The sequence below is a fragment of the Lagenorhynchus albirostris genome, chromosome 11 (genome assembly GCF_949774975.1).
Source record: "Lagenorhynchus albirostris chromosome 11, mLagAlb1.1, whole genome shotgun sequence".
In the NCBI taxonomy this organism is placed as follows: domain Eukaryota; kingdom Metazoa; phylum Chordata; class Mammalia; order Artiodactyla; family Delphinidae; genus Lagenorhynchus; species Lagenorhynchus albirostris.
The window spans coordinates 6,023,821-6,043,537 of record NC_083105.1 but is presented as its reverse complement, the minus strand read 5'-3'; the positions used below and the strand labels follow the sequence as shown (position 1 = coordinate 6,043,537).

Sequence of the window (19,717 nt, the reverse complement as noted above, 5' to 3'; positions counted from 1 at the left end):
CCCCGGCCAACATCTTCAAGGCCACCTGGCGTCACTCATTCCCCACTGGCGTCACTCATTCCCCACTGGCCCGGGCTGCCCTGAGGCCTCTGTCCTCTGCCCTCTGCCCAGAATCCCTTGCCCTCACTGCAGACACAGCCTTTGCTAAACACCGAGCACTTTCGTCTCACAGAACACATGCTGGGCACGCTCACGGTAGCTTTGTACAGAGCAAAAGCGGATACACATTTGCTCCAGTGAACAATCTGTTCTCGACCAACCATCGAGTTCTGATGCCCCAAGGAGAGTGGCGAGAGGTGGAGGGGCCCAGGATGAGGGGCAGGGCTGAGAGCTGGTTTTAGGAATTGGCGTGAACCCCAGAACTTCAGTTTCCACAGTAAAAAGCACGTGCTTTCTCTCATACCGTTGACAAAGCCGGACTGGAGGAGGCAACGACCTCCTGGATGTTAATTCAGAACCTCCTCTGGACTTAGGGTCGCAAAATTGATCGGCACGCTCTCCTCTTTCTCTTGTGGCTGAGGTTTTGTCGGCTTGCTATTCTCCACTGCTCTCAAGAAGTCGAGGTAATTGATGGAATTACCATGCCAGCTGATTCCCCAACTTGTCCCAAAAGAAAGAAAACAATATATTAATTTAAAAAAATCATCACTTATTCATTCAACAAACACTTGCTGAGCACAGAACAGTGTGGAGAACATGAATAATGTTGAGACACGATTCCCTGGCCTGTAGGTGCACGCACACCGGTCAGCTATGCTATTAGACGAGCACACACGAAGACTGCAGTCTAAGGGCACAGGGGAAGGTCTATGACAGGAGAGAGCGCGGGGCCACTGCCGGTTGGGGGGGCCACAGACTGTCCTGCCCTGAAGCTCTGAGACTTGAAGGCTGGACGGTGGGCTCATGGGCTTGAAGAGCAGAGGATGGAGAGGAGGCCTGGCTGAGGAATCTGGCCCTGTGGCAGGGGCAGATGAAGGTGCTTCGGCAGGGACGCGACATGTGCAGAGTCGGATCCTGGGGAAATACATGTGATGGTGATGGCAGAGCTGGTCTGGGGGCAGGAGTGTGGGGTCGGTGGGGGGGGCCTGCGCTGCGGAATGGGAATCTGACAATAAGGGAAGTACAATAAAGACAGTGAAAAGGAAAAGAGGAACTGAGTAAAATAGATGCTAAATCCTTTTTCAAGAATGGTTGAAATTATGCTGTCAAGCTGAAAGCACTCAAACCATATTTTTACAAAACCTACATCGTTTAGTATTTTCTCAGTTAGAAATTCCATCTGGGTGTGTGGCTCTGTGTCTCAACAAGGACATCCACGCAGAAAAAGAGCACTCCGACACAGAAGAAAATACCTTTACCTTCTACAAGACTACATCGCGAGAGCAAATCCACGTTTCGTGAGAATATAGAGCATATTTATGAACCATGTAAAATAACTCAAGATAAAGCTTAATTGCATTCAAAGTTCACATCTCTGTAGCTTAGATTCCCTGAGGATTGCTGGCACCTTGACCCCTGAACTTTCTTTCAGCAGGATGGAGTGTGTGTCAAAGAACAGCTTGGAACGTCGGGAAGCCGGAGAGGAAAGTTTCCAGCAACTCGGGTATCTGCTCCTAGAGAGAACAAGCCAAGGGTTGTGCTTCTCCAGCCCACAGCTGCAGAGCTGCCATCCACAGGCCCCGCATTGCTGGCTTACACGACGGAGACACGGAGGAAAAGGATAATCAGCTCTATTTCATCAGCAGGATAAACTGCCAACTTGGTATTAAAATTTAGTAATAAAATCAAATGCATATGCTAATCTCAGTATTATTTAGAAAAGTCTATTTTGGATCTAGAAAAGAACAATCTACATATAATTACAAATAACAGAGATGTTTATCATCAAGAGGTCTTTGAGAAGAAACAAGCGGCTGAGCGACGGATCCTTATTAAGGTTTTGATTCGTAAAAAAGTTGATCACCCCACTGACAGGTGGACTACAGAAATTCCACAGCCCTTGTGTCGTTGCTTATAAAAGTATCAAGCCTAACTACGTTTTAACAAGACTCTCTTGTAATCATTTAGTTAATTATTTATCTGGTGCTATTTTTCCATGGTTTATTCACTGAATGCATCTGAATTCTTGTTCAGCTGGAAACAGATTTAGTGAGAGGAGACCATGTTTAAGGAAGAAAAGAACATACAGGCATTTGAGGATGAAACGGTCCTCTTTCCCCTATACACACATTCACACACACACACTTAACACACACTCACATACACACTCATACACTTGCACACACTCACACATACACATACACACGCACACAGACAATGGAGTGCTGTCCTTCAAAGCTTTACGGGAAAATGATTTTCTCCCTAGGAGTCTATGTTCAGGCGAGCTCACAATGTGTGTGAAGGAAAATAAAAAATAGTTTCAGACAAAGAACTGAGAAAATTTATTTCCTGTTCCTCCACTTTCTTAGGAAATTACTCCAGGAAGTACTCCAGCAAAATAAGAATGTAAATTAATAAATAAAAAGATGTGGGATATAAGAAACAGGGGATCCAGCCCTGGAGAATAGTGGGGACAGCCCAGGACACTCTTGGGTGACAGACCTGGAATGGGAGAGTGGGGAGCGAGGCTCTAGGATGGAGGACAGCAGGAGAAAAATGGAGAGAACAGAAAGTGGTGCAGAATTCCGGGGAAAGCTGAAGGTTGACAATGTTGAACTTCACTCGAGCCCCGTGTTCAGAAAACAGCAATGGTTAAAGAGATCACCCTACTCTCTATGTCCTTGGAAGCAGCTTACAGTGAAGAACCGCCTTTCCCCAAATGGCTTAGAAAAGATGCATGGGTACCCCCAGGTTTGCCTACAAAAAGGTGGACACAGAGGCCCAGGGATAGTGCCACTGAGAAGAAAGCTAATTTTCATTCATTACCCGGACACTGAATATTATGAATTATGAATATGTACATAGTCATAATTATGAAATGCCGTTTAATGGTTTTTGAGTTTTATAATCAAGCAATGAACCAAGCAGAGAGGACCTGGTTGTGGCTGTAGGACATTTAGAAGTTAAATTTAACTAGCTCTTCCAAAGAAAAACTGTAGCTGACAAAAGATGGGACATGGAGAGGGAAAGTGATAGGAAGGGGAGGAGCTCTGACACTTGGAAGTGTCCCTTTCATCTTCACAAAAAGAAAGAAGCTGAACAAACTGAAAACCAATGGTTTTTCTTGGTCCCATCAGAAAATTGAGGTCACAGGGCAAAACGTCACCCCAAAATCTGGAGAGATGGGTGAACATAGAGAATTACAGCCAAGATCTGCTCTTCCTGGAGCAAAGGCCTTTGGAGCTGGTAGGAACACTTAAGTGGCAACTTGAGCAATGGTGGAGGCTGTGTGTGGACTAGTGTGAGGCTGAGAAACCCCTGGGGGCCCAGTCTTAGGGACCTCCTACGTTCATGGGCTTTACCGTCAAGAACCCCACTAGGTTATCACAGTGGAAATCTGAAGATGGTCTCCTCTTGGCTCTGGCCGGGGAAGGGGAATAATAATCCTTAGGAAGTATGCCCAGAGGCTTCGGCGTAATAATTTTCCAAGGGAAAAGAATTTACCAGAGCCTTAGCCCATCTGGGGGAAAGGCAGAGAGCCAACTCCAGCACACTCTAGACTTCCTGTCTCATCTGAGGGAGAAAAAAAAGCTAAGAAACATCTCTGAAGGTTGCAGCCCAGGGACTCAAGTCCACTGAAAGACTGAGATTTCATCATAAGAGTACAGAATCTTTCCCCTCCCTCATACCTTACCACCACATCAAGCCAGCTCCAGCATAACAACAGTGGGTTACAAAGGAAAGAGCTGCAAACACAGACTCTATTTAAGGAGGAGTTCCTAGGGAAGCCTAAGGAAACAGGAGGGACAAAAACAAGGACACTCTAGGAAATCTAAGCCCTTGGCACTGACAGCTACAGCAGCACTAAACACAGCCCACCTCCTGCCCGAATTAACATACAACCTCACGTGAAATGCTTGCTTACCTCAGTTCCTATTACCCAGTGTGTCATGTCTGGCTTTCAACAACAATACAGCTGCAAGGCATGCTAAAAGGCAAGAAGAAACACAGTCTGAAGAGACAGCAAAGCAAGCATGGGAACCAGTCTCAGACATGATGTAGTTTGGAATTATCAGACAGGGAATTTAAAATGACCAACTATGATTAAATTGTAAAGGAGTCCAATGGCAAAAGTGGACAACACATACAACAAATGGCTAATGTAAGCAGGGATGGGTACTCCTTCTTAGGAATCAAAGGAAATCCTGGAAATGAAAAACAGCGTAACAGAAATGAAGAATGTGTTTTAATGGGTTCATCAGTAGACTGGACATGGTTGAGGAAAAAATCAGTGAGCTTGAAGTATGTCAATAAGAAAATTCCTGAAATGAAATGCAAAGAGAAAAAAAGAGTGGAGAAAAAAAACCCCAGAGCAGAACATCCAAGAACTGTGGGACAGTTTCAAAAGTGGAACATACTCATAATTGGAATACCAGAAGGAGAAAAAGAAAGAATCAGAAAAAAACACTGGACGTAATAACGGCCGAGAATTTTCCAAAATTAATAATAGACACAAGGCACATTTCCAGGAAGCTCAGAGAACACCACGCAGAAAAATACCAAAAACTACACCCACTTATATCATACTCAAACTGCTGAAAACCAAAGACAAAGAGAAAATCTTGAAAGAAGCCAGAGAGGGGGGAAGCATCTACAGAGGAAAAAAGATAAGAATTACATGGGGCTTCTCATCAGAAATCATGCAAGCAAGAAGAGAGTGGACTGAAATGGTTAGAGTGTGGAAAGGAAAAAATCACCAACCTAGAATTCTATAACCCGTGAAATTATCCTTCAAAAGTGAAGGAGAAATAAATACCTTCTCCGACAAACAATCACCGAGGGAATTCATCACCACAGCCACCCTGCCCCTCAAAACATGCTAGAACACATTCTTCTGAGAGAAGGAAAATCAGACGGGTCAGAAACGTGGACCTACCTAAAGGAAGAAAGAGCATAAGAGAAGGAATAAATGAAGGTAAAATAATATCTTTTATTCTTCTTATTCTTAGTTGATCTAATAGATCATTGTTCAAAGTAACAACAATGTATTGGGTGACTACAGCAAATGGAAAAGTGACATGAGTAAGAGCAATGTTACAGGGGACAGGAGAGAGGATTCAGGAACACTTAGTTTGTAATAAGGCGCCTGCACCTCCCGTGAAGTAGTAATGTGTTATTTGACAGTGGACTTAGGCTAGTTGTTCATGTGCACTGCAAACCCTAGAGCAACCGCTAACATTTTTTAAAGGGAGGGGAGGGGTGCTAGTATCCTCACCTCACAAAGAGAGGAACATAAGACCCATGCACTTAGTCATACAACTTCCAGCCAGCACAGCTAAGGGACACCGCAAGTCAGAAACTGCATACAAAAGCAGCCCGAGGAGGACCAATCAACTCTGAGTTATTTGGGTTTAAAATTATAAGAGGATAGGACTTGCAGTTAAAGTGGCTTGAACGCACATAACTAGCTCCTTTCCTTCTAAAGTGACAGAAGAAGGCGTTTTTAAAAGGTGTCAGACAGTGGTTCTTGGGATGCTCTAGTCCAGCAGCATCAGCATCACCCAGGGCCTCGTTGGAAATGCAGATTCCCAGGGCTGCTAAGTCAGAGAGCCCGAGGGAGGGGCCCAGCAAGCCGAGTTTCTGATGCTGGCTGGAGTTTGCAGAACACCAGCAGAAAACACGAAGGATGGAGAGAAAGTGGAAGACAACAGCTGCTGGGAATTTGATGGATGAGGGAGAACAGACGCGTCAGATTCAAGAAATCTCCTGGAACCAACAGAAGGAACACGGAAGGGTATCCGATACACCCTGCAAACCCTCAGAGCCTCCAGAAGTGGGCTCCAGGTACACCTAGACGTAGGAATGAAAGTGAGGTTAAAAGAGAAGGATTGGCTAAAAGCCTGTGTGGGACGCAATTCGACCCCGTGCCCCTCCTCAGACTCCCCAGGCTGGGTGCCTGGCCCCCACCCGCCCACCACACACAGTGGAGGACCTGGAGGGGTGTTCTCTGCAGATGGTAAGTGTTTGTCACAGTTCAAAACAGGGAGGGTTCTTAATGAAAAGAGGGGAGTTAAGTGAAAGCTTTTATACTGACTCTTAGTTTCCTGTGACTCTATAACACGATGCCACGAAGTGGGTGACTTTAAACAGCACACATCTATTCTCTTACTGTTCTGGACACCAGAAGTTGGAAATCAGCTTCACTGGGCAGAAATCACGGTGTCAGCTGGGCTGTGCTCCCCCGAGAGGCTCTAGGGGATAATCTGTTCTTTGCCTCTTCCAGCTTAGGGTGGCCGCTGGTGATCCTTGGCTTGTGGCCACATCGCTCCAATTTCTCCCTCTGTGGTCACTGCCGGGTGAAATCTCTCCCTGACTCCCTCTTGTAAGGACACTTGTGATCACACTGGGCCCACCCATATAACCCAGGATCACCTCCCCTTCTCAAGTTCCTTAACTTAATCACATCCATAAAGTCCCTTTCCATATAAGGTGACGTTCACAGGTTCCAGGAATTAGGACTTAAATATCTTTGGGGGCATTATTCGGTTTATCATGCTGACTGTTGAAACTTCCAGCCTTCTGTTCCCTGTCAGCTCCCAGAGTGCTGGCAGCAGGAGACCAACAAGTCTTCTCTGGTTGGGTTGCCAGGTTTAGAAAAACAAAGAAACAAACAGAAGCCTAGAAGGATACTCAATTAAATTAGAATTTCAGATAAACAAAAATAATTTTTAGTATAAGTATGTACCAAATATCGCATGGCACACACTTACACTAAAAAAAATATTGTTTATCTGGAATTCAAATTTAAATGGGCACTCTATGTCTTATCTGGCAACCTTAATCCCTGGGAAATCTGACCAGCCCAAAAGAAAAGTTTTAAAGATTCTGACATTGGGAGTCTTCCAAGGAAACTACCTGCCAGATTACCCTGCCAAAGCGGTTCAAACTGAAGTTGACTAGCTCTCCCCATCTGTGCAGAACTTTTAATCTATCTTTTAATAGCTCATTCTTAATAGGAGCATATTTTTGAGGAAAATGTCTAACATGGAAGAGAGCAGAAAAAAGCAACACTGAGGAGAGACTTCTCAAGTGAAGAAAACTTTAAAAAAATCTATTCTTAATATCTCCAGAGACATGAACTAGTATATCCATGAAACAAGAACAGGACACTATAGAAAAGGAATATTCTGAGAATAAAAACAAGTTCTGGCAATTTAAAATATGATAAGTATGATTAGCAGAGACAAAAATCTCAAAAGAAGGGTTGCGAACTAAAACTGAGGAGGTCTCCCAGAAGGTGGAGCAAGAAGAAAAAGAGATGGAAGACGGGGAAGGTTTAAAATATAAGGAGACACTCTGGGTGGCTCACTAATCAGTAACAACAGGAGGCTCAGAAAGAAACAAACAGGAGAGGAACTCTTTAATGAAGTAAATCAAGAAAATTTCTGAGAGTTGAAGAACATGAAAAGGGACGTCCAAGAAGACGAAGCTGACAGATCAGCTGAGGTGTCTGAACATACTGGAAAGAGACTTCACAAGCTGGAGTGAGTTGGGGGTTTAATTAGTGATAAGAACTACATGGAAACTGAGCAAACAGAAAAAATTATTATTAAATCCAGGGCAAACAGCATGTTCTATGGGAAAAGAAAAGTGATCAGCTAGTTACAGTAATAGAAAGCCTGAATATTGAACTACACCAAACTGCGACACAGCAATATGGGGGGACAATGGGGTAAGTTTGCGTGTGTCTCCATGGGGTGGTGGAGGCTGCAGGGTGAGGTGGTTGGTGGTTATGTGATGGGTGAAAAAGAGTTCAATCTGCATCTTCCTGGTAGGAAGTTGATAGACACTGCCTAGAAGTGAAAAATCAAGAAGTAGCTGTATAAGTTTGTCACTTAGAAGTACTGAGTTAAGTACCAAAAGATATGAATTAAAGCATTGGAAGTTATTGACTCTGGGCAGGAGATGGGGAAGATGGCAGGGCAGGGGGCTGCTGTTTTTAATAAGCCTTGCAGGACGACTTGACTCCTGCCCAAGTGCACAAATAATGTGGGTGAAATGAAAATAATGTTAAAAAAGGATGCTGCTGAGACACACCAGGAAAAGTTATGGATTTGTCAAGTCGCTTTCTTTTTGCTTTGAGTTGACTCAAACCCATTAGAACGTAGCCCAGCCAGAGGAGTATTTGAAGATTCATTCTTTTTTTTTTTTTTAAATGGAGGTCACATTGGTTTATAGTACTATATAAGTTTTATGAGGACAACATTACAGTTCTACTTCTGTACACAGATAGAGACTGAGTTTTTGGTGGCATGGAGGTTATTTCAATGCCAAAAGGCTGTTTGAGTGGACGGGAAAAGAAGAAATTCACGAAAGCAATGCGACACCCTGATTTTCAGTGCTGTTAGAAACGTATTGCCTCATCATAGAAAACCTGGTGAGAAGATCGGCCAGCTCCTCTGCCTTCAGAGAACAGCCGCACTCCTGCAGCGACTTCTGCATCTTGCATAAGGATATGTAGCCATTTTTGGATTTATCTAGTTTGGTGAGTGCTTTGCTGATATCTTTTTTTTTTTTTTTTTTTTTGTGGTACGCGGGTCTCTTGCTGCCGTGGCCTCTCCCGCCGTGGAGCACAGGCTCCGGACGCGCAGTCCCAGCGGCCATGGCTCGCAGGCCCAGCCGCTCCGCGGCATGTGGGATCCTCCCAGACCAGGGCACGAACCCGCGTCCCCTGCATCAGCAGGCGGACTCCCAACCACTGCGCCACCAGGGAAGCCCCTTTGCTGATATCTTGATAGTGGTCCTTAAGCTTATCCCTGAAAGAGAATGCATTTGAGACACACACTAAAACCGGGAAAACAAATCATTTCTTTAAAGCAAGAGTTCCATGATCATTCTAATGTGATGAGTTGATGCTTCATCTGACAACGAATTTTGAAGATGCTTTGCAGCCTTGATGTAACATTTACATTGAAAGGTATTCTGGAAAAAAATAATAAGCATTTTTATCATTACCATTTTATTATTATTATCATTAGCAAAACTATGTTAGAGAAATTACAACCTTGTCTTTTTACTAGAATGGGTACTTTAAAAATGGAGCCAAACATTTAAAAATACAGTGATATTACAGACACAGGAAATACACCTCCATCCTCTTGCTGCAGACTCGCTGAGCACCTATCACGTGCCAGGTACTGCTCTAGGTGTCAGGATACACCTAGTGAATGAGAGAGGCCTCCCTAGAAGAATTTACATTCTCCCTGGGGCAAGGCCAACGATAAACAGGAGACAACAGTGCCCTGCACAGTGGGTCAGGGGTTAGCTGAGCACCCACAAGCGGGGCTGAGAATGCCCATGGTAGGGGGCGCTGCAATTCCCAGTAGGGGGTGCAGGGGGACCTCACTGGGGAAGGTGACACTTGAGCAGAGATGGCAGGGAGGTCAAGGACCCAGTGGGGATCTACCCCTGGAAGACCTCTCTGGGCCCAGGGACAGCCAGCGCCAAGGCCCTGAGGCAGGAATGCAGGAGCAGGAGCCAAGGAGGGCAGAGTCTAGTCAGTGAGTGCCGAAGGGGGCGGGCGTCCAGGTCCTTTGTTCTTAAGAAGCACAGCCCATAATTTGCGTGTCTGAGTTGGGAAACCAGAAGCTGTGCTGTCTTCATGTACCTTCTCCCATTTATTTTTCTCAACAGCCCTACAAGGGAGGAGGGTAATTATCATCCCCGTCTTATAGGAAGAAGACAGTGCCGGCCTGTGCAGCGTCCGGGCTCAGCCAGCTCTCCCCTGCTGGGACAGAGACAGCGTCCGACTGTAACTCTATGTTCGAGGGCTGATTTTCTTAGGAATGTGTTCAAGTTTCTGATTCAGTCTTTCAGGAAAATTCTTCCCAGACTTAAAAAAAATTATTGATAAGGGAATAAAAAAGTGTGGACATTTTTAGGAATAAACAGTCTTACACCTGACCTACAGGGGGTGGGTTATATTCCATGAACTCGCTCATCCAGGTCCCAGGAAGCTCATCCTACCACACTGAGCACTGTGTCCGTCTGACTTGAGCTCGGCTGTGAGGTTCCTACTCAGGGAAAAGGATATGCCAGAAACTCCAAACACGAACTCTTTGCTGGTAACTGTCTACCACCTCCGATGTGTATCTGTGGATACATGTCCACAAACTGTCCCTTGAGTGCCTGGAAAAAATCATCCATGGCAACAGAGAAGTCGGAAATCAGAAGAGGGGAAGCGGAGGGAATACTTGGGGGGAGAGGGAGGCTTGGACCCTGAAGCTACGTGGGTCACCGTCTCCCTCCCCTGCTGGCCTCCGGGTCCGAGGTGGCTGGTGTGAGTCTTCGAGAAGCTGATACAAATGAGCTGCAGTAACTGTCCGGGGAATGTATCCCAAGGGCAGCAACACCCTGGATTCCCTCACAGGTGTACTTTGAATTCCGTCCCATCCTACAACATGATTACTCGTGATCACAACTATTATATTGCACTTAATCCTTCAAAATGAAAGTAAATGAAGGTATAAAAAAAATCAAAACTTTTTTTGAGATACATATTTTTAGAAAATTGAGGCGTTCAGTATTTCTTGGACTGGTTTCCAGGCAGTAATTATTTCCCTCGCAGGGTAAATATGTGCTCAGAATAAGTGAGGATTCGGAGCTCTGATCACGCCACGCTGCCAGGCAGAACCCGCGTCAGCCCACACAGTGTCTGGTCCCTGGTCTGGACAACGAGACGGAAGCCCTAAGAGGGCAGTGGCACGGCCGGTGGACGGCCGCAGAGCCCCTCACACACAGCCCGGCCGGCACGCTGGAGAGGACCCTGTGCAGCCCGGCTGGGTTTGCTCCTGCGTCTCGCAATTTGCATTTGAGAACAGCCGGCTGAGCTTCCGCGGCTAGTTCACTATTGCTGGTCTGACTCTGGAAAATAAATAGGGGTTTAGAAAAGGATTCTTCTGAATTTTTAAAATGTATTCAGGCCATTTCAAACAAAATTAAACCTCTTAGATTTAAGAGGCAAACATAAAATTTCAGTCACTTGAATGAACACGACTCCTGTTTCTTAATCTTATCAAAGCTTCAGTATAAATGAGGAGGTTAAAAGTTCTGGAAACACTGCATCTGACGGGTTATCTGGAAGACCCACTGACACCAAAATTGAAAAGTGGACCATCCTGAAGGGCAAAGTGACTTGACAATTTCGCAATCTGACATCTTTGAGGAAACAGAAGCCGGTCATGAATTTTTACGCATTGGGCTTGATTTCTTTGGTAAGAGAGCGTGATGGTGGGAGGGGACCGGGTGAGTGTGAATCAGTTTTCGGAGCTTGATGATCTGAAACGCTTCGTCCAGTGGCACGTAGTTCTCCCAGCTACAGATCCACGATCGCACAATAAACAGAAACAAGAAGAGAAAGACCATGCGGACGATGCTGAGGATGTGAGATCCCTCCCAGAGCCTCGTTACTCACAAGTGGCAGGAGAGAGGGAAGGGGAGACACGTGTGGGTAATGAGGCCAGCCCTGTCTGGGAAAGATAAATTCCACTTTTTCGTTACTTTTATGGCATATTTGATATTTATACCAATCTTGCGCATATTTTTACTTGAAATTTCACCAACTCCATTCTCTGCCTTCGGGCTTTATAACTCAGTAACTTAGACATAATTCAGGGGTGTGTTCAAACTGCCCTTCTCTGAAACCCCATTCAGCCATTACATTTCATCCCTGTGTCCTTGGAGTGCTTCTCTCCTCTGGGGATTCTTTAGTAGCAGCTCATTCCCTCATTCAGAGATGATGGGGACAGAGAGGTGAAGTGACAGACAGGAGATGGACAGACACACAGATGAGAGTGCCAGGGAGGTAAGCCTCTGGAGCAGGGAGCAGGGTCCCAGGCCTGGGGAGTGCTGGTGGGCGACCACCCAGGACCGAGACTGATTGAGAAAGTCTGTCCCATCCCTTTAGGGTCACATCAAATGCGGCAAAATTTTCTCCTATGTTCCTTTTTTTTTTGAGGCATAATTGACATATAACATATTAGTTTCAGGTATACAACATAATGATATCTGTATACACTGTAGGATGTATAGTTACCGTCCATCACCATCCACAGGATGAGAACTTGTAAGATTTACCTTCTTAGCGCCTTTCAAATACGCAGTACAGTATTCCTAACGATAGTCACCTTGCTGGACATCACATCCCCAGGACTTATTTCTATCATAACGGAAGTTGTGCTTTTTGACCCACTTCACCCACTTTGGCATCCCACGCTACCCTCACCTCTGGCAGCTGCCAATCTGTTTTCTGTATCTATGAGCTTGGGTTTTTTTTTTTTTTAAAAGATTCCACGTGTAAGTGAGATCATATGGTTTTTGTCTTTCTTTGTCTGACTTATTTCACTTGGCATAATGCCCTCAAGGCCCAGCTGTGTTATCACAAATGGCCATATTTCATTCTTTTTTATGGCCGAATAATATTCCATTGTATATGTATGTACCGCATTTTCTTTATCCATTGTTTTAGAATTTTAAAATATGGCATTCGTGACTAGTTTCATTAGTGACTACTTTTAAACTTTGAAAGGAATCACGTGCAGTTCCACCATCCAAATACAACACGATACCTTCTGTACAGCATCTTGTGGACAGGCACGTACATTTGGGGTAGCTCCAATCATGGTATACAGACTGTTTATTTATTTATTTTGGCTACACCACGGAACACTCGGGATCTTAGTTCCCCAACCAGGGATCGAATCCGAGCCCCCTGCAGTGGAAGCGTGGAGTCCTAACCACTGGACCGGCAGGGAAGTCCCTATACAGACTGTTTAAAACTTCATTGCCAATTAGCCTTCTATCACAGACATTCCCACAGTGTCCGAGGCGATGGTTGAAACTGGCATACACCACCTCATATTCCTTGGGGCCACGCTCTGTAAGGCAGGCCCTCATCTGGGATTGATTTTTTTTTTTTTTTTTGCGGTACGCAGGCCTCTCACTGCTGTGGCCCCTCCCACCGCAGAGCACAGTCTCCGGACGCGCAGGCCCAGCGGCCACGGCCCACGGGCCCAGTCGCTCCGCGGCATGAGGGATCCTCCAGGACCGGGGCACGAACCCGTGTCCCCTGCATTGACAGGCGGACCCTCAACCACTGCGCCACCAGGGAAGCCGACAGGTGTCCTTTTGTTGCTGCTGTTGAAAACACACTGCAAGTCATACCTTCCACCTGCTAAACTGCTGGCCTCTTCCGCATTATTTCTTTGGGATAAAGTCCCCAAAGTTGAACTGCTGAGTTAAAGAATGTGTCTGTTCCTTCATTGATTCGCTGGACAAATACTCCCTGGGTGCCTACTAGCCGTCAAGCACTGCTCTGAACGGGGTAGAGACGGGCATGTCCTCGTGGAACCTGCATTCTACTTGTCCAGAGGAGGGGCCAGGGGCTTAGGCTAGTAAACATCTCAAAGGTTCAGTTCTCAAGGGTGACCTGAGAGTGTGACTGGGTAGGGTGGCGTAGGCTTATAGCTCTTTAACTCCTTTGTAGCTTTGTGACTTAGCGCCGATTTCTAGAATCTACAGCAGTGAACGAGTATTACAATTTCACGGCAGCTTTGCCAGCACTGGGAGGTACCACTTCAGAACAAACAGTGCTGCAAGGGTCAACGAGGAACGGACGCCGGCCCCCAGGCCGTGTGCTCACAGACTCACCCGGCCGGCACGGCCCTCTCCGTGCTCTGCTCCTTCATCTCTTCTTGCACCTGCTGTGGCTTCATGAAATGACCCATGAAGTTGAAATAATCCTCTGCGTAGGGCTGATGAATAGCCGCTGAATAGTTAACCCCCATTTTCTGTGAAACTTCCTGGTAAGTAATGTGCCCTCTTCCCTCGGTGTCGTACCTTTAAAGACAAACAAACAAAACTCTCACCAGTGCGAGGTGCTCGGGGCTTTAACACCGTCTGCACTCCGTCTGCCTGGCTCCTCACACCCCGTGTGCTCTGCGGGCCTGCAGCACCGGCCTCCCCGGGGGTCAGGAACGCAGGATCCTGAGCCTCACCCCAGACCTGAGCTGGACCTGCTCGTAACAAGACCCTCAGGCGATCCACAGGCTCATCAATCAACAGGAAGGTCACCTCACACAAGGTGATCTTGGACCACCCCAAGAGAGCAACCGGATTCATCCTCTGTCATTCTGTTAGAAATACGACTGTGACCACGGAAAATTAAAACCAACCCTTCCTTAATTCAACCGTCTTTTATTGAGCACCTACATGTAAGAGGAACTATGCTAAGGTTCAGAAGAAAATCCGTCAAAAAGCATATTCAGGGGCTTCCCTCGTGGTGCAGTGGTTGGGAGTCCGCCTGCCGATGCAGGGGACACGGGTTTGTATCCCGGTCCGGGAGGATTCCACATGCCGCGGAGCGGCTGGGCCTGTGAGCCATGGCCGCTAAGCCTGCGCGTCCGGAGCCTGTGCTCCGCAACGGGAGAGGCCATGGCAGTGACAGGCCCGCGTACCGCAAAAAAAAAAAAAAAAAAGCATATTCAATCTTAAAACTCAAATAAATGAATGCCACTTGATTCCAATTCCCCATTTTCTCTTTGAAGAGATGACAATTACACACAACCAATGAGAGAGACTAGTAAGGAAAACAAGATAAGAATTATGTTATGTACCTTTTATGTCATTTTCTATTATTGGGATTTTTCTAAATTGTAATTCATTTAAAAAAAGGCATAATGGAGGGTTTTTATCTCCCAACATCATTCAAATAGAATAGAATTACTTCAATAAAAATTTTTAAGGCAAATTGCCAATTTTCTTTAAAGAAAAGAAGCATTTATTTTCACGGAAAGATCTCGGTCCTCCTCTAACCGATAAAAATGGCATTTACGGCGGTGCTTTTCCCAGATGAACTCAGCGTTCCGAGGGCTGAGGCGGTATTTGCACAATGTCTGGGGCTTCACGCTGCATCCGGCTGCTGTCGGTGCCTGTGGGACGGAGCCAGGCGCCCTGGGCTCTCCTGTGTGAAGCAGGGCCCCCTCTGCTCTCCGCTGCCGGCCAGATGCTACAGGACCACACGCTGGCCGCCGCCCCAGCACTGGGTCCCCTGCGACCCTCCCAACTGAGTAACGATGAGGAGAACGGATTTATTTACCCAACTTTCATGTCCTCAAGGGCTGGGGTGCTGGGTGGAGGACGAGGGGTGAGAAGTTCCCGAGGCCCCCCTGCCCACCCCTCCCCCTGCGGCCCCCCTGGGCCTCGCGTCTCACCTCCGCCTCCCAGCATCCAGGCCTGCTTTCATCAGGGACTCCGTCCTAGAAGGTGAGGAGAATCCCCTCCTGCGATGGAGGGGCAGGGAGGGCAGCGATGTCTGAGACGCCAGCTCACCGGCCTCGAGTCGCCGGCCAGGTCCCGCCACCCACCCGGGCTCGGTTTCCTCGCCTGGCCTGCAGCACGGAGGGGGAGGGCACTCTCAGACCTGCTGTCCTGCAGCACGGAGGGGGAGGGCACTCTCAGCCCTGCTGTCCTGCAGCACGGAGGGGGAGGGCACTCTCAGACCTGCTGGCTGGAATCATGCCCCCAGTGTCGTTGTTACTAAGGGTTTGGGAAGCCCTCCCAGACCTTTCCAGGCGTCCGTTATTAGTACGACCTTAGTGCCTGCAACCCCCAAAAGTACCATTCTACCTTTATTCAGTGAATTTTCCTTCTAAAACAAAACAAAGCGACCCACCCACCAGAGGAAGCCCGAGGCTTGTAGTGGCTTTATGTGCCAGGCGGCACGAAGGGCCAGTGCCTCTAGCAAGTGGCTTCTCCTACTGCTGGTGACGGGACAGCTGCAGGAAGGAGAGTCTAGTTCTCCATCAGTGCACCTGGGAAGGGGAGGGTTGCCATTTCTTGAGCTCCTAGGGCGATCCCAGGGCCGTGGGTCTTTCCCTGAGCTGCATCAGGCCTGTGACCAGCCTGATGCCACCAGAGTGCTGCTGTGATGCAACTCTATAAAGACACCCCTAGAAGAAAGCTCCCCAAGGGGGCTCCCCACCCCTACAGGGGGCTCCTGAGAGAACATGCACAGACCACCCGCCTGACAAGCAAGGCCTGGACAGCAGGGCGCCTCTTCTGGGACCTCTCTCTCGTCCTGAGGCAAAAGCACTGTGTCTCTGCCTCCCCTGGATCCCTGTAGCCTGTGGTGAGGACCGGGGAGCGGGGTGAGCGCGGGTGGAGGCTGGGACCAGGGCCTGGTGTTTGCCGCTGCCATTCGCCACCCAAAGGCTCAACCACATCCCACCTCTGCTTCCCCCGCTTCAGTCCAGGTCTTCCCTCCCTGCTTGACGGTGGGTTTCTCGAGGAGAGACCATGCCTCGTTTATCCTGATGGGCGAACCCACAGTTCCCAGCAACATGCCTCGCAAAACTTCCTTATCGATACCTGGCTGCTGAGCAATGAACGTGAAGGGCACGTGTCCGTAAGGAAGGCCTGCCATCCCCGCGGGCAACGCTCACGAGATTCCCAACAACAAATTCTCAGTCGTGACACTTGAACTGAATGGAAAGACACTTCTTAATTACTTCATTAATAAAGATCATAAACATTCTATTCACATCTCCAAGGAACAGAAGACCAGATTGCACAACTGCAACTAAAATATTGTTATGAATGTGAATAATAAGAGAGTTAATTCAGCTTACATAACCTCACCCTTCATCATATAATCCTTTGTGTCACATTAAAAAAAATCAACTTGCCTGTAAAGGTTGAATTTTAAAAGGGTTTGGCAACAGATGTGCCAAGAAAAATGTGCACATAAACAGAGGACCCATAAAAACTCGCATTTGCATACGGCAATGGCCACTAATTTATGACATAATCAGATTACTCTGCCCATCTATTGTACACACAGCAATTTGGTTGTACACATGATCTGAATATGTTCACATCGATTGCTGTGCTGTGAAAGTCTTACCCTTTCATGCTCAGTTTAGCACTTGATTCTTACATAAATGACAGAAGAATCTTCCAGCACCATTGACCCCAGATTTAGAGGGTCTGGTGCAAGCCCTACTGACGACCCAGGCCTGCAGCAGAGGGAGACGTGGTCCTTACGCAGCTTGGACAGAACGATTCTCTCGGGGACCATCTGTGAGGGTGGTCCGATGGCTCAGAGAGCTGCCCTTCAGAGCACACAATGTCCAGCTGCCCAAGGGGGCAGTGCCCAATGGCACATTCAGCCAGTCCTAGTGGAGCCACAGATGAGACACCATGGGCTCCATCCCCATCCAGGGCCACAATCCCGCCCTTACGCTCCCCAATAAGCGGCGGTCTGGCCTTGGATGAAGCCACGCCAGAGATGGGAAACCCGCTCCTTCAGGGACTGCCCAGTGGAGTTCTAGACGACGTTAGTCACGAAGGCGTCCTTTATGCGGAGCTAAGGGCCTGTCCATCTAGTCCCTCCACGTGCAGCTCTTCTAACTCATCCCCGACCATCACGTCCCATTCGATCCTCTCTTTTCTGAACTGTTCCTTCAAACTTTTCAAATCCTTTCCCACCCAGAGGCTCTCCTGGTCCAGGTGTTCCACCAGCAAGGCACAGGGTAGGTTCTCTCTAGACACTGCGTTGGTTGAGGCAACAGAGATGACCCAGCTTCATGTTAACCGACAGTCATATGTCTTCCCGTGGGCCGATGCACATGACACGGGGACTTTTTAATAGTCTTTGCCTTTTATATTGGAATACTAACATACAATTACCTACCCAAACAAGAAAGGTGCATAAATTGGGCATTAATTATCTCCCGAACATTCTGCCAGGTCTGCGTGATCAGCTGGTTGCACACGACCGGCATCTATACGCAAGTTTCCCAGGCTGCTGCTGTCCTACCTGAGTCGTCTGTGCATTTTTATAATACACTGGCTTCATAGTTTTCAGCAAAGTTGGTTTTAGATCTACAATAGTGGAGTTCTACCCAATGGAACGAGGCTACAGAAGGGGCTCAGGACACTGAGCGCCCCCGAAGGGCGTGTCCCCCAGGGCTCTGTGCCCTGGTCCTGGGGTGCCCTGTGCCCGGCAGGCTCTGGGTCTCAGGCTCTTCTGATGGAAGCGGCATCCTTCCTCTTCCATCCCAGGGACCTCCCACTCCCCCGGCTCTGGGCCTCTCTGCTCAGTAGGACCCCCTTTCCCCACCTCTGGCTAATGACTGTTTCTTAAGACTCAACTCAGGCATCGCACCTCCTGGGGGTCTCTCTCTGAACACCCCCAGCCCGGGCTGCCCAGCCTCTCCCTCCTGGCACGCAGCTGCTGTCTTCCCGGCCGAGTCGCGAGCAACCTGAGGGTGGAGGCTTCCTTCATCTCTGGAGCCCCAGAATATAGCACAGGGCTTGCAACTTAGAAAGTTTCAAGAAAATCCTGCTCAACGATTGCTCCGATGAATGAATGGATGGATGGATGCACTTTCATCTTGTAATTTATTCTCTGCAGTCTCTCCAAAACCAAGCGCATTGCTCCTGAAATCTTGTGCTGAAAGATCCTGCCTGGCTTCAGTTACCAGGTTTCCTTTCCCAGCGGCCTCCTTCAGCCTTGACGGTTGTGTACCTTTAACCCTCAGTGAGCCAGGCTCGCTTAACATGCACGTGCTCCCCACTCTGTCCGCCCCTGTGCAGTTAGCTGGGGCCACGGCCCGGCCCTGGGCCACGGGCTGTGGGCAGAAGTGTGTCCTTCTGGGCCGAAGCCCGCCGAAGCCCGTGTGCGGTCCTGTGCTCTGCAGGTCCCGGGGGACCCTGCTGAGGGATGAGGCCACAACTGGAAGCCAGATCCCGAGTCACCACTTGGAAGAGAACCGTCCAGAAGAGCCGCTAGACATGCTAGACTTCGTGTGAATAAGAACTAAGCACGCATGTGCCAGGTCACTGAGATGCGGGAGTTAATGCACTAATTTACTTCCAGCGTAAACGAGACCTGCCAGGCTAACCCGGAGCTCTGAAAGCGTGCGCTTCACAGGTGCTTCGTCAATGTCGAGTGAACAATGGATGCCGACAATTTCTTGTCTATATTCTCCCTATTTTCTAATCTGTGTTTTCGAAAGAGCTGAACGTTATTTTCCTACTCACTTCCAGCTACCCAGTTTTGGCGGGGGCTTTCCTCGTCTCACTAGCAGACCCCGGGAGCTGGCAGAGTGTCACGTTGGCCCCAGCTGCTCCCTGCCTTGCCGGGGGTCCCTGGCACTCCCGCCGGGTGGGAGAATGCCTCTCCCCCTGTACGGGCGACTGCAGGAGGCTCCTGGTGCCTGCGCAGCCTGGCGCGGGCCACCACCTTGCCGCCTAGCCCTCCCGCTTCGTAAGGCAGGCGGGGACTTGGAGGGAGTGGACCAGGGTAAGTCAGGGTCAGCAAACGCTGAGCCATTGAGAGGAGCAGGCCAGGAGGTGGAATGAGGGTGAGGACGGCTAACCGAGATCATGGAAACGCCTAGAAAATGGATGAAAAAAACCACACCACCAAGTCTATCCTCTCTGCTGAGTGGGGTACGGCTGCTTTCTTGCTGGTGTCTTTTCCTTTATGCTTCTCTGGATTTTCTGAGTGTTCTAAAATGAGTGTGCATTAATATTGTAATCAGAAAATAATTTCAAA

General features: G+C 48.1%; 1 protein-coding gene across 1 annotated transcript in view; it reads right to left on the bottom strand.

The window, feature by feature from the left end:
• EFCAB6 (EF-hand calcium binding domain 6) overlaps window positions 1-19,717 on the bottom strand; it is a 227,724-nt gene that overhangs the window by 41,931 nt on the left and 166,076 nt on the right. Inside the window, 3 exon segments of the mRNA XM_060164691.1 lie at window positions 404-448; window positions 450-600; window positions 13,807-13,995. Coding sequence (XP_060020674.1) covers window positions 404-448; window positions 450-600; window positions 13,807-13,995 — 385 coding nt within the window.